Source organism: Apteryx mantelli, chromosome 1, assembly GCF_036417845.1.
Source record: "Apteryx mantelli isolate bAptMan1 chromosome 1, bAptMan1.hap1, whole genome shotgun sequence".
Lineage (NCBI taxonomy): Eukaryota > Metazoa > Chordata > Aves > Apterygiformes > Apterygidae > Apteryx > Apteryx mantelli.
Window position 1 is genome coordinate 75,544,890 of NC_089978.1, and position 23,987 is coordinate 75,568,876.

At 44.7% G+C, this 23,987-nt stretch overlaps 1 protein-coding gene across 1 annotated transcript; it reads left to right on the plus strand.

Moving 5' to 3' along the window:
- The first annotated feature begins 17,538 nt into the window (after positions 1 to 17,538).
- Positions 17,539 to 23,664, plus strand: ATP4B (ATPase H+/K+ transporting subunit beta). Its single transcript, XM_067289715.1, has 7 exons — positions 17,539 to 17,650; positions 19,363 to 19,491; positions 20,173 to 20,286; positions 21,044 to 21,243; positions 22,616 to 22,672; positions 23,252 to 23,344; positions 23,503 to 23,664. The coding sequence occupies exons 1-7, from the start codon at positions 17,539 to 17,541 to the stop codon at positions 23,662 to 23,664; spliced, it is 867 nt and encodes a 288-aa protein (XP_067145816.1).
- Positions 23,665 to 23,987: the final 323 nt, after the last annotated feature.

Consider the following 23,987-nt stretch of genomic DNA (forward strand, 5'->3'; position numbering starts at 1 on the left):
AAGTGACACACACAGGGAAAAAAGTGATGCACTGATGTACAATTAGATCGTGCTTTTAAATAGCTCAGATTACTGTATTTGACACAGTCAAACATCTCTTTCAGCAGTGATGGGAGCCATGTCATTTAGAAGAACATCAGTCTGTTATAACAACACCAGGAGGACCACTGAAAGTGCTAGAGGGACAGGAAGGGTAAAAGGACATCTCTATGGTAAAGCAAGCTCATTAATCACTGAGCAGCCAGTGTGGTTAGACTGCAAGATAATACCACATTTTCCAACTGGCCTCATTACCTTGTATCAGCCTGTAAAAAAATGCCATTAAAATTTTTTTTATAACATTGGCACCACTAGGGGAAATAAGGCCCACGGGGATTTAGCTCTTAACAAATACGGTATAACTCAAAATGACAGCAGAAGAGGAATCAGCCATGCATACTTCAGGGAAAACACATTTTCAATGAGACAGTATGAGAGACATCTGTAAAAGCAGATTTCTCTGATGGTATTTTAACATCTGCATCTGGAGATGCCCCCTGGGAAGCTTATCAGTGCAGTTTCCCTCTCTACCAATTCAGTCTCTTTCTATTCAGTTTTGATTTCTTACCCGGGTTTAAGGCATTTCCAGGGCTGTGCTCCCTCCCAGGTCAGTGGGAACGCAGGCTTCTTGGTCTAGTGGAGGCAGCTCCTGCTCCAGAGCAGCATCGACCCCCAGGGAGCCCTGTAAAGCTGCTGGTGGGGAGCAGGGCTAAACCCTGGCCCAGCCATTCCCCACCACCTGCCCCAGGACATGGAACACACTTACTGGGGGACAACAGCCCTTTTTCTTCCTTGCAGCTATCCTGAATGGCAAAAAACAGATGTAAAGCAGGGCTGTTGAGCAGGAGAGCCGCCCGGTAACTAAAATCTGAGCGCAAATCCTAAACAGTCCCTCAGCTTTGGATCACGGAAATAGCTTTTTTGGCCTTCGGTAAACAAGCTGACCTTTCCCTGCCCAGTCTGGCAGAGAATTAATGTCCAATACAGCATACCCAAGGAATGTGTAAACCCATTGTATGCAAACAAATCATGATGTCTCTAGGCAATTTTAACTCCAAGTGGCAGATCCTTAGTGCAGTTGGGCTATCTGTGGTGTTGGACAGGGCAGCATCTTTTAGTGGACCCAGCCCTAAAAATGCAATAATGAAAACAATTATCTTGTCTACAGAACAGAATGTACAATGCCACATGTTACTAGATTCAGGCATTTAAAAATATGCTAAAATTTGAAGGTGACTGAGGCAGAACCAAACACACTTGGATCTGGCAAGGGTCCTGTTAATTGTGCTGTGTCAGGTGCATCCCACTGAGCTAATGCCAGGTTATGGCTTCATCTTTTTTGGTTGGGAGGGAAGGGGAGACTGAACTTTGATTCAACCATTACCTGGGATAAATTAACTTAGCAAATGGCAGACGGCAGCATCCCAATATCAAACAAAGCTAAGACTGGTTGCAGGCCAGAACAGAGAAAGATCAGGTTAAAGAATATATAGATAAATGTGTGTTTTCAAGCTGGCAGAGAGCAGTGGAATTCAGCAACGAGTCAAAGCAATCTCTGAAAAACTTTTTGAGGACCAGCCTCCTTCCCAGGGGTCCAGAGAAAGGTAAATGCATCACCTTCATTTACAGACAGAAAGGATGGACCTGGGAAAATAAGTCAGTCCCACTTCAATACAGGTGAAGGAGCTAGGAAAATGATTAAACCATCAGTTTATAAACTCCTACAACTTAATAGGGTGGTTTAAGTCAAGCTGAAAATGCCAGACCAATCTCATTTCTTTCTTTGCCCAGGAGGGCGGCAGTAGACATAGTATTCCTCTAAGCAAACTAAGATAATGTAATCTAGGTGAAATAACTATTAGCTGGGTTCACAAGTGATTAAAAAGCTGTTCTCAAAGAGTAGTTTCAGCAGTTATCTGTACTTATCCATATTTTGATGTAAACCGGGAGAGTATTCTTGATCCAAGGATACGCTCTTTCTTCCTCAAAATACACTGTAGGTTTAATGAAGTACTGGAAATACCTGTGTTAGTGATGGATTTACTGAATATTGTCGTTAAAGATCTAGCAGGGGCTAGGTAAAGAGTGCAGTCATGAATTTGAAGGATGACATTTATATTATGAAGCTTTGTTGCACCGGAACAAGACAGTGGTACCACAGAGTGATGGCAGGTGTCCCTTGTGATGCCATTACATACAGTTTTCCCAGTATCTTGCCCTTAGCATGCAAGCAAACGTTCAGTCTTGGAAAGATACACTTTGAAGCTGTTTGTCTTTGCTCTGCTGGGTTGCACATGGAGGAAGACTTTTCTGGAGAGGAAGCTGTGCAGAGAGCAGGAGTGTTTGCTTCCTGCCTTAGTCACCGAGGAGCTTTAAAATAGGGTGCAGAATTCATTTCTGAAAACTAGGCACAGATATTGAGCAGAGTGACCTTTAAAAATAAGGTTTCCTGTACAATCTTTCAATGTGCTTGGACCGTGATTGGGGTACGCATATAAACTAAACGAGATACATCAAAATTAAGACACAGACTCTGCATTGCTACTGTTTCATGTCAGTTGAAAACTGAACAGAGACTCTGTGTGTGTCGGCTACAGATGCTCAGAGAGAGGATCAGCCTGCTGGCATGGGGCCTTGGCAACAGAAAAAGGAACAAGAATACAGTGAGTCTGGCAGGATTAAGGACTTTGGCAGAAAACAATGTGGATTTCAGCATGTCAAAGTGTAAGATACTAAGCCAGAGGGGAAGTACGTGAATGGCTAACATTCAATGGGAGGAAGGGCTATGAGAAGAGGTAGCACTCAGAGTGGTTTGGAGAATTTGCTGAATAGTAAATACACGTGAATTTGAAATTTGGTAGCGCTGTTAAAAAAAGACCTAAGTCATTTTGAATGGCTCGTGCTGAGACATCACGTTACCAAGCAGAAAAGCACGATTCCTCAGCCAAATCCCCAGGCAAATTTAAGTCAGTGGGGACATTGCTATTGATTTTAGTGGGTTTGTGTTTGGTGAGGCCACATCCCGAGCAGCATTCAATTCGGAGCACCTTATTACTCCCAAGGCATTGACAAGCTGGGAGAAGTTCAAATAAAAACCACAATAATAGAGGACTGGAAAACTGTCTTATGAAGTAAGATTGAAGAGTTAGTAAATTATTAACAGCTTGGCTAAGCAATATCTCAACAGTCTTTGAAGCACAGAAATATAAAGGAAGAAGAGAAAGGCGAGGGGAAGCAATATTCCCAGTCTGAGATTCGTTTCGGACATATAGTCCAGGCTGTTCACATGAGGCCCAAATACCTATAATAAGCAAGGTCCCCACATTATCAGGTAGATGGACAGGAGAGAGGTTTTTAAGGGATTGCATGAATCCCTGGAGCTTGTGATGGGCGCTGGTGGGAGCAAGGAGTGTCTCCCCTAACCATCATCCTTAAACTGAAGAGCCGACAGACTGTCTGGGATGGGGCAGTGGGAGCAGTGAGGGCAGAAAGGAAAGAGCTGCAGGAGGCCTCAGAGGCTGGGACATATGCATGGGGGAGAGGGCAAAGAGTCCAAAACCGCCTGCATAACCATGCACCTGCATTTAACACATACTTTATTTCTTTTGGCTTAAAGGCTACTTTATACAAAGGCCCTGAAGCAAAGTACCAGATTTGGTTATTTTTCAGTATCCTATCAAAATATCAATCATTTTTCCTATAGCTATGGAATTTATTCATACATGCTCTCCAGAGCTAACCATATGAGATGGTAAAAAGCACCAGCATTAGAAACAACAATTCCAACCTGAAACCTCCTCTGGATGCAGGAGGATTTATTGAACTTTGAATCCTACTCTTTGCAGTAGTAGCCAGAGGGAGACTGGGAAGGGGAAGGACAAGATGGGAGAGACCAGGTGATGAGACCTTTGATACACAGGCAAAAAGGAGAAAAACTACCAGTTGTTTTATGTCTAGTTAAGAGTGGTCAACAACTAGTAACAAACAAGCCATATTAATAGTTAGTATTGCTAAGTGGTAATCAAAATATCTGACTACAGACTGTCTATGATATCTCTATGCTTTTTAAATCCACACCTTGTTGTCTATTTTTTACAGAGATGTCAAAATAGAGGAACTGGCTGTGACCCCGCCAGGAAGCGTATCAGACTGGTGATCGAACTTCACCGCTGGTCCCTTCTTGACAATGTGTAAAATCACATTATTATTTCACACCTCACAAAGTCCTACCCAAAAAAACGATGGGCAGAGACAAAAAAAAATAAAATTCTGTCACAAATGCAAAAGGAAGCCAAATGCTAGGGTCTCCTTTTTGCTTTTTGCCAAGGCAGTGTATATGCTTTTGAATAAATGAGATTGCCCTGAGTGGCAGGGTCCCACGGGAGACCCTCACGCTTGTCTCCCAGGACTCGCACAGCCCTGGGGGAGCCCTCTGCCACCCCCAAAGTGCTCTGGGAGGCCTGCACCAGAGAGCTGCCAGCCTCGCTGCCCAAAGTCGCCCATTTGCTGAGTGGTGCTGCCACCCGCCGTGGCAGCTTGTGCAAGCAGCAGAGAAGGGATGAGCCAGTTCCTACCTCCAACCCCAGGCGGGCGCCTGGAGGGCTGTAACCCCCCTCCGGCCGATGGGGAGAGGGACCCTGCTGGGGTTTCAGCCCTGCTGGGGGCTGTGCTACAGCAGGACCCTCCTCATCCGGGCACAGCATTACGCCGTCCTGCTGGCTCCTTGCAGATTCAGGCCTTGAGTGTGCAGACTATCACCACGTACTTATGCATGAAAAAAATCAATGTTTCCATTTAAAAGATATATGTCCGTAACATTTCATAACATTTCACTTCCCGATGCTTAATGTCAACCTAAATGTCCCTGTGGCAGCCACCTAATGCACATTCCTACTCTCAGCAGCCTGAAGCCTGACCAATGCTGCAGCTTAAGCCTATCCTTGCAAGCACAAACCGTGGCACCTGTACATGGGTAGGACTGCTTTGCATTACACAGAAATGTGCCAAAACTGGCCAGGAAGGGATGCTCAAAACCATCTCTGGGGTCTGAGTGCTGTTTTGTGCACCTCTGCCTTCCTCACAAGCTCCCCCTCTCCCCTCCTCACCAGAATAATCCAGCTGAATGATCCAGTGCAACCCCTTGCTAAAAGGGCTTCGGCCCTAGTAAATGGGATCACGTTAAGTTGCAATGCCAAGCTATGAGCAGAAGTACTAGCATGGCATTTCTTTAGGACGTTGTCTGCGTAGCTTCATCTGTTACGCACATGAACATTTTCTGGAGACACAGTGCTGTTAAAAGGGATGATAATGTGGTGCCCTGGTGCTCCTGCTCATTAAATCCTGGAGACACGTATGAAGATGAAATGCTCTCCCATAGCACTTTGCATGTTTTTGCAGGCACCAAATGGCAGTCTCTGCTGTCACCGGGCCTTTGGTAGCCAGATCAGTACTTGTGTTATGTTTGACTCCATACAGAGGACACGTCAGCACATCTCCCAGGCTGACAAGAGCGCAGTGGGGCTGCCCCTAGCCAGCTTCCGTGGCCAGTTTTGCCGTGGCTGGGCCGCTGTGGCTCTCGCAGCCGGTGCACGGGGCAGGTGCTCCCGGTGCCTCTCTCGCGAAATTTCCCTTGGTGGCAATAAAAAGCAATGTCTGTACCACGGTGTCCCATGTACATAATAAAACCTGGCTTGCAGGTAACACTCCGACTTGCGAACGAATCTGACAGCATCTCCCTTCCCCTGCCCCTCCTCTCCCCTTCTCCCCAACTTGCTGGGACAAGCAGCCGTAACTAGGCCTGGTTTCCCTTCCCTCCCAGCACAGCAATCCCATTAAGGCCCACGGCAAGAGCGGAGTTGGGGAAAAACCCAGCAGAGCGCGCCTGTGGTTCCTGTCGCCCACACGGTGGCACAGTGCTCCCGTCTGAGGACAAGAAGAGGCGGCTCAGTTGCTTAAATAAACTTTCCTGGGAAACATGTTGGTGCCACTCTTTTCCTGGGGATCACTGGCACTTCCCGCCGGCCATGTCACGGCTTCCTCCTGGGACACGCAGCTCCTTCCTGAAGCACTCCGGAGTTAAATTTGAAGGCTGAGCTAATTAAAATTTAAGTATTGAGTATTTAACTTCAGCTCACTAGCTAAAGAACATATGATGGCACCTTGATACTACAAGGGGATCCTCCTGCCACCACAGACACGAGACGTGGCCATTGCTCCCCTGCGAAGCCCCGGGCCACCCGCAGACTGCAGCCCTGAGGGGTATCTGTTCTCCTCAGGGGTAACCAGGTGCCCAGAAAGTGTAACCACGTAGCCCTGCAGTACAGTGCTGCCATGGACCAGCTGCAGGCTTGGCAATGAGTTTGCAAGGCCTCAGGGCAGAGGCTCACCAAGTTTGCTGCATCCGACGTTTTCCTGACCTGCCTGCAGCTTTGTTTGGCGTGGTTTAGCTGTCACAGCAGTTCTCCTAATTGACTAGATGGCCTTGGCAAGTAAAGCAACCTTGTGCTTTACTGGCACTCATCGTTGTGTGCTCCAGTCCTAGCTTTATTGGGATGAGAGGAAGAAGCAACTCCTCCGGGCAGAAGGAGACAGTGACAACTCCGACATAAGGGTGTCATGGGGAGAAACATCCAGCTGGTAGGAGAGCAGTGGCCTCATGAAGTGGCAACAGAGGAGCTGGAGCACAGCACCTTCAGGGACAGGAAGGAGAGCAGATAGCGAGGCTGGAGCAGGCGCTGGCGGCCCCAGGACAGGGCCTCCAGTGCTAGCGCAGAGCTGCAGAGTAGCGAGGTGAGTGCAGGGGCCCAAGCATGTCCATGGACAGCCAGGGTTGCCCCTGAGAGGCTCCTCGAGGGCAGCAGCAAAAGCCATCACCATGAGCCCCCATCCCTCCCCATGAAGGACTCCAGGTGCTGAGGACTCACCATAACACCCACCACCACCAGCACAGCGACACCACCAACCTTAGGACCAGAGGAGAAGGGGAAGGGAGAGCACAACATCAGGGAAAGGGGTAGAAACTAAGAAGTATGTGCTTAACAATTTTAACTGCATTATTATTCTATCTTTTACTGCAACAATTAGAGCTGGACTAAAAATGATTAGACTCTTAAGATTTCAGTAATACTAACGATAAATTCTTGACTGCACTTATATATAAGTATATGTGTGTCGCCTTTGCCCATAAACAAGATTTTGAGTTTAACAAGAGGCAGATGGACATTTGGCTGAGTGCATGGCCTATTTCCTTGCAATGCTGCGTGAAACTCTATGCTTGTGATGCTCTGTGCAGATGGAGAAAGCCCTTCAGCAAAAGTCAACGAGGCCAGAACTGCTGGAGATGTTTCAAGGGGTGTTTAATGTTTCCAGGGACCTCATTACTCTCCATCTGAAAGACAACACGAGCAGTAGTATGTTGCCCTCATGATGCCAGGCTTTGGCACTCATTCACTACCAGTCTGAAAGGAACATCGTTGGGTTTTACTAGATGTATTTTTGCATGCAAATTAGCAGGTTTGCATAACTAATTTTTTTTCATTTTTTGGGGGACAGGAGGGAGCTGGCTGGGCTCACAGTGGCTTGGCCAAACAGGAGCAGGACAGAAAAGCAGAGACAAGCGAAGCTCAGTCTGGAAAACAGAGGTGAGCAGTAGGTCAGTCCTGAAGAGACGTTGCTTTGCTTTTTCCACAGTGCTGATCGTCCTGCTATCATAAATCTAGCACTGAGCCTTTCCTTAACCCCCCTTGCTCTTATAACTTGCCCCAAGTCTTGAAGCAATGGAAACACCAGTATACTTTAACCCAAAGATATTTTCACTGTTGTCTTGACCAGAATTGCTCAGGCTGCAGATTTGATGTCTTTATTCTCAAACACAGAATAACTGTTCTCCCCAAGCCTTAAAAATGTCAGCACATTTTCTCTTGTCAGCTGAGACACAGGAGAGAAGTAAAAGGGATTGCTAGTGAAACACACAACCCACCTGAAAAAAATATCAAAACCTTAAAACTAAAGGCAGTTCTGGATATGAAAAGCACCTCTTCACTATGTTCTACAGTCTGAGGCACTGGCAACAATTTTTGCTGCATTCTCTTGTATTCTAAATTTTCTTTAGGATTCAGATTTCAGAAAATTATCTTTACAGTATTCATTTGAAAGGCAGAGCAAGCCTAAAACTGACCTTTTAATATAGAAAACAGCCACAGGCCAAACAGAAGGGCAGAATCCTCATTTCATCCATAGGAGATTAACTTCAAATGTCAGCCCTAACATAAAACCTCAGCGGCAACCTCTGCACGCAGAGGGTAGGGAACCCAGCAGAGATGCCTCTCCCTCTTCTACATGAGGGCAATTTTTTGTCCTTAGTGTGGCCCATGCTGCACAACATCAAGGCACATGGTGCCCAGGCAGCAGCAAGGGGGTGTCACCTCTGCTGCTGCTGCATGGGACTAAAAAAGGGAGCTCGAGGGGGGTATCCCCACTCAGGGCGTCCTGGGGCTGGTGGTGAGTAGGGAGTTAGCAGAAGGCACTGACTGGCCTATTTTGGGGAGCCAGACTGAAATCACAGGGGCAAAAGGAGCTTGGAGGGGCCGAGCCTTGGATCCGCAACAGAACTGGCAGCCGACCCCACCGCTGATGTGCTGGCCACTGTCAGGACAAATTACTACTGATCAGTGTGCAATTCCTTCTCACGTCTCCACAGGAGGATTGCTGGTCTAAGCACCTTCTGGGCTTCGTCTTTTCCCTATGGTCCATCAGAGAGCCTTGCTCCCTCCAGTAATGAAAAGGTGGTGGGCAATCAGCAGTCCTGCCTGGTATTTCCCCCACCACCACCTCCTGAGCACCCGCCCCAGGAGAAAGAAATCAGTCCCATTATCATGAGTGAATGGTGTTAATGTTTTACTAACAATACTGAGCTCCCGTTCAGCATCATGCAAACCTAACGCAGCACAGTCAGGTATGGCTGGTAATGAGGTCTCCGTAAAACGGGTTTATCCAAGGCACGTCATCATCGATTTCTGCTCAGGTTAATAGGCAGAGCATTATCTGTTCATCTCAGAGGGCTAACATGTCAGACAGCGTCTAACCTTTAAGGTATGGTCCTCCAGGAGAGGTGTTAAAGCTTATTGCCTAAGCTCGCTAATGGTACAAACCCATGAGAGAGGAAGGGACATTACCTCCCTCCTTGTATGTACAAGTACAGCCACCTCCAATCACCACAGCAAGGCTCTCCCAAACACACCTCCATTACTTTTTTGGCAAATCTGAGCCTCCATGAGGCCAGATTTTGCCTTGTCCACAACTGGGTCAGCAGGAGAGAGAAAATACATGAAGCCTCCCCTGGCCCTGTCTGTAACCCCTCTGTGCTGGGCAGGAGATCACATCTCAGGGTGCCCCCAAAACCGGTGCTAGCCGTGCTGCCAACCCCAGCACAGGTGGAACTGAGGGCCATGCTCTTATCCAAGTCCCCCCAAGACAGCAGTCAGTCCAGCTCAGCGGACAGTGCATGTTGCACCCTCAGGCAGGGGCAGTGCAGCTCTGAGGGGTCAAATTATCTGCCTCGAGGTGCCTCTGCCCATGCCGTCCCGAGGTGCCTCTGCTCAGGCCTTGCGCACCCACATGCTCCTGCGTGACTGTTCCCACAGCATGCTCGTCCTTCAGTTCGATGGTGAGCCCAAGGTCAGAGATGCAGACGTTATACACCAGCCGGGGAAAGCAAACATCAGCCCCTGTTCAAGCAGCTCTGAGTACATTAAACACCTCATGGCTGTCCCAGTGGGGCTGCGTGCCTGCTCCCGCATGCACCGCAGCATGCAGGCATGCCCACCCCCCGCACCCTGAGGGCAAAAAGCCCCAACCTGAGGCTTCAGGACAGCAAGCAGATCAGACCTGGCTGCAAAGACTGCAAGGCCGGGACATCTGTGCAATGCTCTAAAGGCTGAAGGAAAACCCTGCGCAGTAGGGGGGGGAAATGGGTGCTGCTTGAATCTTGATGGACCATAGGGAAAAGATGAGGCCCAGAAGGTGCTTAGGCCAGCAACCTTCCCGTGGAGACATGAGAGGAAATTGTACACTGCTCAGGAATTTGTCCTGACAAATTACTGCAGCAGCCAGGAGCCAACCAATGCTTCAGCAGACCTCACAGAGCAGCTGTAGCCATGCCTCTGTCCTGTCTTAACAAATCTCTTCAGGCAGGCAATGCTCTTCTTCACTCCCATGTACAAACTTTCCATGAAGACTCCATACTTGTCATGGTTACACATCAGCCTTGTCCACAGCTCAGCAGTGCCACACAGCTGGCATGTTGCTGTAGCACTGAGCTTGGCTTTGTGCATCACCGTTACCTGTTTCTGCTCTTCCAGCACATTTCTCACCCCCACTTGCACCCCAGGACTGGCCATACCTCTGCGCTCAGACATCGCTGCTTCCCACTAACAGCCCTCCACCTCTGTTACTTTGTCCACCTGATGTGGCACGAGATGAGAAAAGGCAGGTTTCTGTGGCCTCATGTGGAATTCAACAGGGAAATATAGGTACAGAGGCCTTCTGTCAGCTCTTGCAACCAGATCTCACTCATTGTTCAGCAAAACCCTCAAAGAAAAATCTGTTATTACTCTTTACCCTTTTAATTCCAAACTTTTCCTCCAGCGTTTCAGGGGAAACATCAAATTCTGAGTCAGTGTGTTTGCAGAGAGGTGGAAAATCCCCAGATTCCCATGGGGAAATTTCTTAACTCTTTAATACTCATTCAGCGAATAAGGTGTAGCTCTTACAGGGCCTCACAGTCCCTCATGGGGCTGAACAGAAGGGGCCAGGGACGTGCCCTGGCCCACAGGCAAGGTGGCAGTGCTGGACATCTTCCTCGCCGTCTCGGGATTGCACCTTCGGAGCAGGCTGGCTACATCCACGGCGCACGGCGCACGGTCCTGGGCCTCCTCCGGGCCCCTCCTAAGATGCAATCAATATTTTCGCATGCTTTCTCAGTTCTAGGTCTCGAAAAACAGGAGGTTTGCTGTACTGCTCTGTACTTTTCAGCTTAGAGGTCATGCTGCTACGGAAACAAAATAAGTTTTATTTCCACCCACCATCTGAAAACAGTTTTCAAATCTTGCTTTCACCTGCAAAACAAGTAGCAACAGAAGCTTTACAACAGCAGCACTAGTCTTCAGCAGAATGCTGCAAAATGGATTTAAATTCGCAGCAAATCTGCATCAGAGCCTCCTGATTCACTGGATCATTGTCAGTTTGGAAGAAGAGCTGAGTGTTTAAATAACCGTCACATGCGTGCACGTACACAGGGCTGGGCACACGTGCACAGTTACACTGACAGACTCACCTCTGGGGGACGTAATTCATCCTGCTGATGGGGCAGGAGGAGCTGCAAGCAGGGCGAGAAATTTGGGGGGACGGAGAGGAACGGCAGGAAGGAGAGTGCAGCCCTCGTGGCAGCAGTGACAGCAGAGCAGGGGGCGGTCTGCAGCCTCCAACCAGAGCTGACGGGAAGAAAGGTTGAAATGTCCAAATAGGCAAAGAATAAAAAAACTCCTGAAATTCTAAAATGTTTCATTTCGGGTGAGGTCAGCGTTAGGCTGGGTTAGCCTGTGCCGCCACATTACATGGGGGGTTCAAGCCTCAGCACCTTTTTTCCCCTTGGCCAGACAAAAGGTCCGGGCTGCTTGTCCAGGATCCTGATTTCTGCCCAGGAAACCCTTGTCCCTGCATGCAACCCTGCTGTGGCATCACGGGAGTCTCGGAGGGCAGAATGGGGGGCACAGGGACCCAGAGACATGAAAATTGCTGCTCCTGAGGGGGCTCGCAGCGCCTGCAGGTATGGACTGACACTAACCCGAACCAAAAGTAACACAGCTTGATTAGACAGCAAATTGAGGAGAAGAAAAATCCTCTGATTTAGGTGCAGAAGCCTGGAATAAAATATGTATTTTTTTATATTTTCAGTTAGAACTGCAGAAAACCATAAAGAAATGGCAAAGCCAGCACTTACTGATTGTGTAAGTATAGTGGTTATAGGACTACAATAACATTAATTATAACATTTATAACATTTTATAACATTAAAGCAGTACCCCTCATAAGTTGCCTTCTAAATCAGTGAGATTTAGCTTTTACCAACTGTGGATCCCCAGAGATTTTTTTGGTAGAGGTGCAGATCCCTGTACAGAGAATATAAGTCTTTGGGCAATAGGTCTGCTTTTTTTAATTACCTCTCCCGAGGCTGTTAGAAGTCATCCACACAGAGCCCTCAGGGGCCACAAACCACAGGTTAAAAAACAATCTTTTTCAATAGTCTACCAGTAGCTCTACACTGGAAGGGAATGAGAATGATGCCTCCGTGGTTTTTGGTCAATGAGTGTATATGATCACTGATGTTTGATGGACAAGATTCAGAGCAGACACCAAAGGTTTGAGGGCTGCTGCTACCTTTAGTTTATGCGATACACCAGCTTTTAGGAAGGGAGCAGCAGAGCTGCGTGGAGAATATTTGAGGGATACTGAGGCCTTCTCAGCCAAGACGATGGTAGAACTCTTCAAAGTCAGGTCATTCCCATAACACTGCATATGGTGTGACGTATTTATTTTTGTCAAGTCCAACAATACGCCTGGAAGTGACAAATATGGAAATGCAAAGGGCTACCCTATTACAACATTATTATGATTTTTCAGTGTTATGGTTCTTTTTATGTTTTGTATCTTGTTAATTAAAAACAGATTGGAATTGGAGATGCAAGAACAGTGTTGGAAGGGGCCTCTGGCAGGGCCTTCCCTGGTTACGCCAGCCGAGTTTTTAGTCTCTGTGAGGATGGAGAGTCCACAGCTTCTCCAGGCCCCTGTTCCCATGTGGGACCACCCTCATGGAGAGGTTTTTCCCTGTAGCTAATTGAAATTTCATTTGCTGCAACCTGTGTGTGTCACCTCATGTCCTTTTGCTGTGCTCCTCAGAGAAGAGTTTGACTCTGTCTTTTCTGTAACATCCCATTAGGTGGGTGAGGACGGCAGTGAGACCTGCCCACAGCCTTCACGCCCGGCTGAGCAGTTCCCACTCCCACTGTGTCTCCTCGCACGTCAGCTCCCACTCCGGCTGTCACTGTGGCCCCACTGCGCTTGCTGCAGTTTGTTACTGCCTTTCTCGTACTGGGGGGGGCTGAAAACTGGACACAGTGCTCCAGAATGGGGTCTGGTGTGTGCTGAATGAAGGGGAATAATCACTTCCCTCAGCCTCCTGGCTGTACTCTTGTTAATGCAGCCCAGTGTGCTGTTAGCTTTCATTGCTGCAAGGATGGACTACTGGCTTCTGTTCAACTTGTTGTTCACCAGGACCCCTAAGTCCCTTTTTGCAGAGTTGCTACCCATCCAGTTAATCCCCAGCCTGTGCTGTGACATGCGGTTATCCTGCCCGGGTGCCAGACTTTGCATTTGCCTTTGCTGAGCTGCGTGAAGCTCTGGCGAGCCCCTCTCTGGGGCTGGCTGACGTCTCGCCAGCCCTCCAGTGTGTCAACCGCTGCCCTACAACGCTGTGTCCCCAAGGAGCATGTGGAGGGTGTGTGCTCTGCCCTCACCTGGGTCATTAATGAAGGTGTTAAATGGCCTCAGCACCACTATCAACCCATGAGGAACGGTGCTTGTACCCGGCTGCCAGCTGGACTTTGACCCACAGACCACCACCCTCCAATCCCGGCCACCTGCCTAGCTTTCCAGCCACATTCTACTCCACTGAGCCAGTCCGTATCTCCCCAGTTTGGCTACAAGGATACTATGGGGAGACAGTGTCAAAAGCTGTGATAAAACCAAGGTAGGAGGTGTCCTCTGCTGTGCCTTTGCCCACCGAGCTGTCGTCTCACAAGAGAAAGCTGCCAGGTTGGTGGGCGCGATGGACAAATCCCAAACGCCTCCTTGTCCTTCATGTGCCTGGAAATGGCTTCCAGGAGGATTTGCTTGTAAAGTAGTTATTTAATTTCGAGCCCATCCTGTTTTCTTTAGTTCTATCTAGAAATCATGCAGGTGAAATATAACTTTTTAATGAAAAATGTGTTTGCAGCTACCCATCTAATATTAAGTAGGAGGTGCCTGTTTGCAAACACCCGGGGACTGTGGCAAGCAGTTGGCTGGTTGCACACACAGCATGACTTGCACAAGTGTTTCTTTTCTTAACTCAGGTGCTGGCTCAGATCTCCGGGTGACTTCTTCAGTAAAACTCAAGTTTCTCAGCTTTTGTCTGCTGTTCCATTACTCTCCAAGTAGTGACATCTTTCATTTTCATTGGCAAATGTCTAATGTATTTGACCATTTCAAATACTGAAGAAGAAATCTAACAGAAAAACGGTCTTAATCCAACCACTTTTTGTCATATGATTTTTTACCTCTTGTTTTTCTTCTGTAATTTTTGTAATTTATGTAAGTTATTATATTTAATAGTTATGTATTTCATTTATGTATTACTTAAAATTATATACCTAAGTTATTATAATAATTGTACTTATGCATTTATATTAATATGGTTAATGTATTTATGTAATCTGTATTTACGGAGTTTCTAGTCAAGCCAGATTTCCATCTGTAATATTATTCCTTTTTTCGTATCTTTTATTGTAGATACTATTGTTAACTTTGTGCATTTTCATTTTCAATTTTAAATGAGCTCTTCTAACCCCAGTTCAGAAATAAGGAAATTTAATTTAAATAATCCACTTAAATCACTTAGCTTCCTTATCCTTGTCTAATATACCTGGCACTGTTGAATCTAGGTCAGCAGATTATGTGCAGATTATAGACTTCATTAAAACCCACCAGGCCCTCCCCCTCCATTTGAAACTTAGCTTTCCCTTCCTTTAACCATCATTTTCCCTGTCTATTTTGTAACGTGCAAATTCTGAAACATTTCTTGGACGCCTGGTCATTCATGGGCAAAACAGTGCTGAACTCAACAGACTTTTAGGTTTACCTTCCAGTGATGCACATGAACAAACAGGGTGTAATATAAGAGAGAAGAAGATCACTTGAAATCCTTGGCCTCGATGTCATTAGCTTTGTCTTCAGCTTTCCACGCTGCTGAATACAAAATCCTAAGTTTAGGCAGACTTGATTCCACCTTTTATACACATACTTATGCTGGGCTTCTGCTGTGCCTAGATGATCAATGCTTTACATCTATTTGCAACAGAAACCTTGCTGATTTCTAGATCAACCTTTGGGGTATGAAAACACAGAAGTAACAATATTTTCCTTTAGAACATAATTTAGGATTTGATTTCATTATGAATAGTTAAATTGTTTGTCATTGTGTTGATTTAGTTGTGTACTCAAGTTGTGTACTGTTAAGATATCACATATCTACGAGTGGAGTATAATACTTTTAAACACTGAGTAGCAGTTTGATTTTCATTATTTTCAGACTATTGCCCAATCTCCTTGTCTTATTTTGACTTTAAAATATGTATTTGTCCTAAAGATGGGTTAGTTCATGGTGTGATTACTGAAAATACCTTTTTGTTCATTTTCCCCCCCTTTCTGTGGGAAGTACAAATTTGACAAATGTCTGTGAATCTTATTTTTGTTTTATTTTGTTTTACTTACTTTTGTTTTTTAGGCCTGATTCCTATTTTACAATCTGAAAACAAATGAAACACCCCAGATTGGTGGCTATTAGCCTAAACTATCGTGCTGCTTGATCTGATGCAGAAAAGCGTAATACATCTCTAGCTGTGTTCAGAAATTCAGCATTATTTAGCTGATAATGAAAATTGCTATATTACTCCAGCTGATGAGACCACTTATGGCTGTCTCAGTATCCAAATAATCAAAGGTCTATCAGGTAATTGGTTCATATGTTCTCATTTTAAAACGTTTGACCCCACAACGTGTCCTGCGAAGTGAGGACATGACAACATACCAAATCCAAAGGGATGAAATCCTGGCCCTGCTGAATTCAAAGGGCAATTCTGGACTTTGGCGTCACTGGTGTCCAATAAGAGAGTAACATCGTTAGTGAACAACTTCAATGAGAAGAATTGAGAGGCATTGACTAGAGGCACTTTCTAAAATAAAAGCCATAATCTGAGCCCTCCCTTTTTCTGCAGCCAAGCCGACTTATCGTGACCTGCCCTGTCCCCATGCATCCGCCTTGTTGCAAAGTGCTTGTGCTGGGAGTGAAGCCCGGCTCCCCACCGATGGGTGTCTCCTGGCTGACAGCAAATGCAGCCCCCGGGTGCTCCCACAGCCCTCTGGCTCTCCAGTGCCCTTCGCCTTTCTGCCAGCTGGAGGTGCTGGGGACCCGTTCAAGTCCTGCTTCTCTGCATGGTCACCTTATTTCCCAGAAACTTGGAGGAACTGAAGGGGTTGAGCCTTGCTGTGGCAGCTGGCTGGTTGCAGGGCCTGGCGGGGACAAGTGCTGCACACCCCATTTTGGAGACGGGCCCATCTGAGCACCCGGCAGTGCCTCAGCCCTTTCCCCCCTTGCAACAGCATCAGCACAGGCGCTGCCGTTGCTCCATGTCAGGTATATGCACACACACACACACACACATATGCAAGTGCAATTAGAAAAGACCAACAAAAAACAAGAATGAAAGATCATTAAGGCTTTTAATGGTCCCACCTGGGACACAGCTGGTTTTGGATGAGCTGCTCACCGAGCGCAGGGTTAAGTGCACGTCTCTGAACGTATCGGGGCCTTCGGTTGCAAAGCAAATGGAAATGGCGGGTAAATTACACCCAAGCAATCGCAGCTCTGCCTCTTTATATATACCTGTGTGGCAAAACTATCATTTGTTATACAGTATTTTTTCTTCTTCCCTGTCTTTCTTCTGGTTTTGCTGGTGGTATGCTGAGAAAGAGGCAGGGATATTCAGAAAAAAAGATACGGATATCCTCTGTATCTGAGTTAGCATTATCAGAGATGGCATAAAAACGTTCCCCAGAGAAAACAGAGAGAAAAATATTGGTCTTAAATTGCCCAGCTGTGAAACACAGCAAACGCTACAGGTAATGGAGTCAATTCTACCACACACATTCCTGCTGCAATCGCATATATCTGAACAGACTGTAATGGGAGAATTGTACCCAGTATTTGCAAGTTAATTGAAAAAAGAAAAAAAAAAACATAGAGAAACAAGTTCTCCTTAGCTTTATCTGCCTTGATAACAGCTATCACACTGAATATATATCACAAGCTTTAAAGGCACTCTACAAAACACATAATTCTGCAGATCTGCTAAGGTATTCAAGAGAAAGTAGAAGGGCATTTGATAGGAACTAACTTTTTTTTGCCAGTCTGAACACTGAACATTATCAACATTGTTTATAAAGAACAGTATCTGCGGATTGATAATTGTAAGTAGGTGCTTTCATTGGTATAGGAAGCAATCTCCTTGACCTTCAGGAGAGAAGAAGGTATAAAAACCAAAGTATTTTTCTTGGCCAACTGTTTGTGCAGCTGTTGAATTTCTAAGTGTCTGAGGAGGACGCCTTTTGGGGAAATTTTGTGAGAAAATGGCAACTTTAAGTGAAAAAAAGACCTGCAGTGAACGGATGGAAAATTTCCGGCGTTTCGTCTGGAATCCAGAAACAAAGCAGTTTATGGGAAGGACCTTAATTAACTGGGGTATGTTTTCACACCCAAGAGTCTTCTCTTCCTCCAGTATGCTTAAAAGTCTTGAGGGGGGTGGGTCCTCCTTATGAGTGGGATACGATGTGGTGACAGCTTTTTCGTAATTATTGAAAGTATCGGTTTTCATATATGCTTCTGAATCACCTCTAGAGCTGCTGAGACATGTTCTTAAAGCTGAAGTCTGTTTGCTACACTGCTGTTGAGGTGAAATTACAGAACAAGACTTCACATTTCAAAACTGTTTCAGAAATAAACAGGTTTTAGAGACCAGTTTAGGGGTCCCGTGCAATCTAGACAACAGGACAAGAAGAAAGGGTCCTTTAAATTGAATAAATTAGATCAAAACATTGATCTGGGTGGTTCCTACAAGCATAAGAATATTTTAAAACAATTCTGGTCCAAATATTTCATAAGGACAAAATTTAACACATTAGCACATTACTTAATTTATTAATAGCCAAGGATTTTGTTTATGATACGTTTCTAGCATTGTTGACTATAGTGAGTTCTGGTGTACGGGAAATTTTGCTTAATTTACTTTATGGGTTTATATTACTAGGGCCTGCAGAAATCAGGCCTCATTGTACTTATGCAAAAGCAGCAGCATGATGCAGAAGCCTGTATCTGTGCTTTTCGTCTTTAGATCTAGCTGGGGAAGTATGGGAAAATAATTTTTGTCCAGTTCTCTGGAAACACATTATGCCTTTCCAAGATTCCTTTTCTGTATTATTGTCTGTTTAACAGATCTTCTCTTTTATCACAGCACACTAATGCACATTTCAGCTGAACCTCGCTCTCCATAGCCAAACTTGTGTCTGCATCAACAATGTGTTTTATGATCTATATTCTGGATAGTGCAACTCTACATATTTTAAAGAAGGTCCCTGCTCTTCCCACAGATGGTAATGGGTAGCTGCAGGTTTCTAGAAGAAAGTTTTTCTCATGTGAAACCTGCTGGCAGAGCTTATTGGCCATCCTGAGAATTCGAGTTTTACAGAAAATCAAATGTGAACCTTTCCAGCTTGGAGAGGAGAAGGTGCGAAGAGGTGCCAATGACTGCAGGAAGTGATTTCTGCCTTGCAATGAGCTGCCCACCCAAAACACTCCCTGGTCTTCTGTATGGCACCAGCAGTGTGTAAGACACGTTATGCACATATAGAAAGAAACACAACATTATTCTAAATCTCATACCAGGAGAATAAAATAGCAAGAAGATGCATTTTGCTGAAGATGATTTCAGCTGTAAAAGGCAATGAAAGGATACAGGTCTAAAATCAACACGCTTGAGATAATACTGAAATCTGTGACATAAATAATAATACTGGCAACTTGTTTTTGTCAGTGAAATGCATGGGCTGTTTTGCTTATGAGCAGATGAGCAGATAAATGGTCTTAATATGTGAGGTTAGTTCAAGAAGCTGCACAATCTCTTAAACTTTAAATAACCTGAGCTAAGCACCAACTACCTCAAAAAATGTCTAGTGTGACACCGTCAGCTGCTGCATCCAAACTAAAAGATGTGGTCAACAAAGAAGGGCTGAATATTTGTTCTAACCTTCACGTCCTTTCTTGCAAAGCCAATTGTTTCTACAAGAGCATTCTTTTGAATTTAGAGAAAAAGATTGGAAAATGCCAGCCCTGGTGCCCAGCTCTGCTCGGCCTCCAGCGCCCCAAACCAAGAGTTTTAACCTCCGTTTCTTCCGCAGTGTGGATCAGCCTCTACTACCTTGCTTTCTACGTGGTGATGACGGGGCTGTTCTCGCTTGCCTTGTACTCCTTAATGCGGACGCTGAATCCGTACGAGCCGGATTATCAAGATCAACTGAAGTCCCCAGGTATTGCTGCTGGTCGGACCCTCTCCCGCCTGTGGGGTGTCAGAGTTCCCTGTTTTCCGCCGCGCGTTTGGGCTGGGAGGCGCTGGGAACACCCCGGGGGCCAGCAAAGGCAAACATGGAATAAACGGAGCCGATTCTGCCCAAATGATCCCTACGCGGGTTAGCCACAGTGTGAAAACGCATCCTAGGTCCTAGAAATAGGGGTGCATTGATTTTCTCCATTTATGTTGTGGTGTTAGGGTAGGATGGGGCCTAACCACAGCCCCGTCCACACCCCTGCCCCAGGGCTCAGGCACCTCCTGCAGGCTGGCAAAATAATTCCTGTAAAATATTAAGCCTGGCTTTTTCCGAAGCCGTCTCTCACGGTGCAGTACGTGCTGTTTCTTCGACCTGATGCAATTATCCTGGTATTTTGTTGAAACGATTTTGCAAGCTATTCTGATGATAACACAGATATTCATGAAAAGAAAAGTTTAGAAGTAGCACAGATTTTCAATTACATAACTCACAGCTGAGACGGTTTCAGTACGTGGTTGAATCCTTTCTAACAAAGACTGGGAATCGAGTACGTTTACAATAACAACTCTTCATGCAGTGTAGTAGCTAGTGTCGACTTAAAGAAATTAATCTATGCCTGACCCTTCGCCCCTGCCTTCCCTTCACTCTTCTTTTCTTTTGAAGGTGTGACATTACGACCGGATGTTTACGGCGAGAGAGGATTACAAATCTATTACAACATATCTGACAACAAAACCTGGGATGGATTCGTGACAACTCTTCAGACTTTTCTAACAGGTAAAAAAAGTAATGAGGTTTCCGGCATAATATTGAATAGACCTGCTGTCACACCTCCCTTTTTAGGTCTGAAGACCTTAAATCAGAGAATCAGTGTTTCCATTTTCTATTTGTCCTCCTGAAATTACAGATTTTGAGTGGATAATATATCTTCTGAAAAGGTACCAGCAAATCCAACAAATGTAAATATAGCTATTAAAAGTAGAGTCCTGTGTCAGAGCTTTTTCTCCTTATTATCCTGGACAGTCTTAATAAAATAGAGGTATTTTGAAGGAACAGGGGAAGGAAAAAAGGTATTTAAACTAATCTTATCTAAACAAATCTAATATTATCTGTGACTACAAATATCAAAGTGCCATTACTCTTGTGAAGCCCTTGCATACTGTCGTCAAAAGGTATAGCCAGAAGACCTTAGTCACTCTACCTGTTCATATCTTAATACATTTGCATCTCTTGTGAGGCTTAATTTCATACTTCTGTGTTTCTAATGCACATTTTGAGAAAAGCTATACCTGAAATGAACTTTATATGGAACTATCGACACAAATTGCCAGCCCTAACTCAATTTGATCTTTTTTTTGTTTTTGGCCTGGGTATTCTAAAATAATTAAATTTAAATTTTCCTCATTCCATCTAACCTCATTTTCCCTTGAAGTAAAGTCCCCCATGATATAACCTCCAACATGATTTTGGGATGTCTAGTTTATATATGAAAAACTTCAGAGGGGAATTTTTCTTTCTTCCTTCACACATCTAGCATATACGCCAGCTGCTCAGCTTCTGAATGTCAACTGCACAAGTGACACATACTTCATCCAGGACACCTTTGATGGCCCAAATAAAACAAAACTATCTTGCAAATTTACATCAGACATGCTTCAAAACTGCTCTGGCCTCACAGATCCTACTTTTGGATTTCCAGAAGGAAACCCCTGTTTAATTATAAAAATGAACAGGGTAAGTACAATCTCAAGTGCTGCACAGGAAAGGATTCATCAAGAAACATCAGATAGCATAATTCTCATTTGGGGACTTGCTATATAATCTATTGCCACAAACATTAAACTCTGCTTTGTACTGGAAAGGCAAATACTGTGCTTTTTCTGAGAGGTTCTGCAGGGTTACTAGAGAACTAGTGAGATATTTTCATCGCATCTAGGAAAGTAAGAGAGGGCAAAGTGCTTTCTAAACAGACTCTTTGAAGCTTTGGTGTTTGTTTAGATTTGTTAGCATCTCCACAGTGCTATTATCTGACAAGCTAGCATGTAAAACAGTTTATCTTCTGCAATTTCAGGATCCTGTGCCTGCAGTTAAAGTGTTAGGATGAGATTGTAAATGAAGGGCTTTCAGAGATGCGATACTTGCACATCTTACTTCTCCGTGCTGCAGAAAATACCATTAGCTGAACCTGTAAAAATAAAATTCAAGACTGGTGGGTATTTCTTCAGTAAACACCATCAACACATTATTTGAAGAGGGAAAAGGAAGTCTTCCATGCTTCCTTTAAATTTTTCAGGACATAGCAAAAGGGACGAGGATTTTGTTTTTGTGTTCAGGTAAGAGCCTGAGGCATCTAGTTCAGCTTCAGTACATCAACAAAAAGAGTTCATATTTTTCACCAGTTACTGACAGACAAAATTACTCGTTTTTTGGTTCGGTTTGCACTGTAGTCTCTGGCAATGAGCGTTTTCAAGAGTCTGTGCAAGATCCAGCTCTGAGAGGAGAGACGTGCACCTGATTTTTGCAGGTGAAACGCAGGCTTTCCCCTCCAAAAGTTTTTGCTTTCTTCAGCAAGGCTGCGTGCCAGCCCGGGATGGAGAAAGGCATGTTTATGTTGCCTCATGGGCCTTACTTTCTTTTGTCTTTGCCACTACAGAACGTGGTCCTGATATTTTCCTAGGATAAAATGGGCCCAGGATTTTCTGCCAATGCCAGGGTTTTCTAATACCACATATAATGAAAAGCATAGGGGATACAGCTTTTCTTTTTTTTTTTTTCCCTGCAACTAGCTGCTTTAACAGACACCCACTGCCTGGGCACCAGGAAGAGCAACCATCACACACAGGTGAATAAGCGGGACTTGGCACTAGATGCAGTGCTATCAGCCCTGGATGGAAGTGAGCACGCCTGCATTTCCCATCCAGGGCTGCTCGGGAAACGTCCAGCCGCATGACATGTTTTTTTCTCCCAGCTACGTAAGATGAAGTGATCTGTTGGACAGTGCCTTACCAAGCAACATGTTGAGCAGCATCTGAACCTGTGTTAATCCTTTGCTCATTTTTATCTCACAACAATTTCCTAGATGAGTAATGTGTGTTTTCTACTTCAGATTATCAAATTTTACCCTGGCAATGGCACTGCACCAAGAGTGGACTGCACCTATGTAGTAAGTATATGGGGTCCAAGTTTCAAAGATTTCAAGCACTGCAGCAATGACAGCAAGCAAAGTGCAATTGTGATCAGAGAGATTACCCTGCATCTCTGGAAATCAGATTGTTCTGGCAAAATACAGTAGGATTACTCTTAATTCTGTGCACCCTTTTGCACCACTAAACATCCTAAGAACCAAAAATTTGGCTCATTTTAAATCACTTGAAAAACTGCTTTTCTATGCTGCATAAATTATAATAGTGAAATATATTTGCTTTAATAAGACATTTGCTCTTTGCTTTCTGTTCCTGATAGGGAAGTTCATAAATCAGAGCAACTCCTTCAGGCTTTCTGCAAATTTCAGCTGATTCTAATTCATTGAATTCATTGTTGCCATATGAACTCTTGACTGTTTTTCTTGGCAATAGTAGCAGCAGGGGATTTCCGTTTTTATTTGAAAAATAAAAACAAGACTGGAGGTAAATAGACTGCTGAGTTTCAATACATATTATATGGCTTTTACCAGCAATAAAACATTTGTACAGGGCTGACTTACAATTGTATAGACATCTCTTCTGTCTTACTTTACAAACAGGGTGATGATTCTCGCCCACTTGAAGTAGACTACTACCCCGTGAATGGTACCTTTAACCTGCACTACTTCCCTTATTACGGAAAAAAGGCACAGGTGGGTGTCCGGGTCCTTGAATTTGTTTTTCTTATAAAATGAAATATCTGGAGCATTTATGTCATCTTACATGAGCTGGACAGAAGTTTAATTTTAAGGCTGTATGTCTAAACTGATAGTGTAAAATTAAATTATCTTATGGTTTTTCTTTCTCCTAGCCCACCTACACTAATCCTTTGGTAGCTGTGAAACTTCTCAACATTACAAGGAATGAAGAATTTAAAATAGTGTGCAGAGTGATTGGAACTGGAATTATTTCTGATAATGTTCATGATCCATATGAAGGAAAAGTGGAATTTAGACTGAAAATAGACAACTAAGCAGCAATATTAACAGAGACATTTCTGAAAAACTTGTGCGATATGAGGAGTGACTTACCCATTATCACTTTCATTCATATTTATTTTCTCGCTATGATTTCCATATAAATTTACTCAAATTACAGTGAAAGAAGACATTTTCTACTGAAAGATCATCCATATAGCTAAAAATCAAGATACCACTTCCAGTGTGTGAAGGAGATAGCAATTAACTTGATGTACATAGCTTACCAGTCCATGGCTACCATATGTTGATGCCTTCATGCAAATACTTGCATAAAACAAGTTTCCTCTCAGCTGAGCAGCTATGACTTCAAAGAAAA

Coding starts and splice junctions, on each gene's coding strand:
- ATP4B (XM_067289715.1), top strand. CDS start 17,539: ATGGCAACTTTAAGTGAAAAAAAGACCTGCAGTGAACGGATGGAAAAT. Junction 21,244..22,615: donor TAATTATAAAAATGAACAGG/GTAAGTACAATC, acceptor TTTCTACTTCAG/ATTATCAAATTTTACCCTGG. Junction 22,673..23,251: donor GAGTGGACTGCACCTATGTA/GTAAGTATATGG, acceptor CTTTACAAACAG/GGTGATGATTCTCGCCCACT.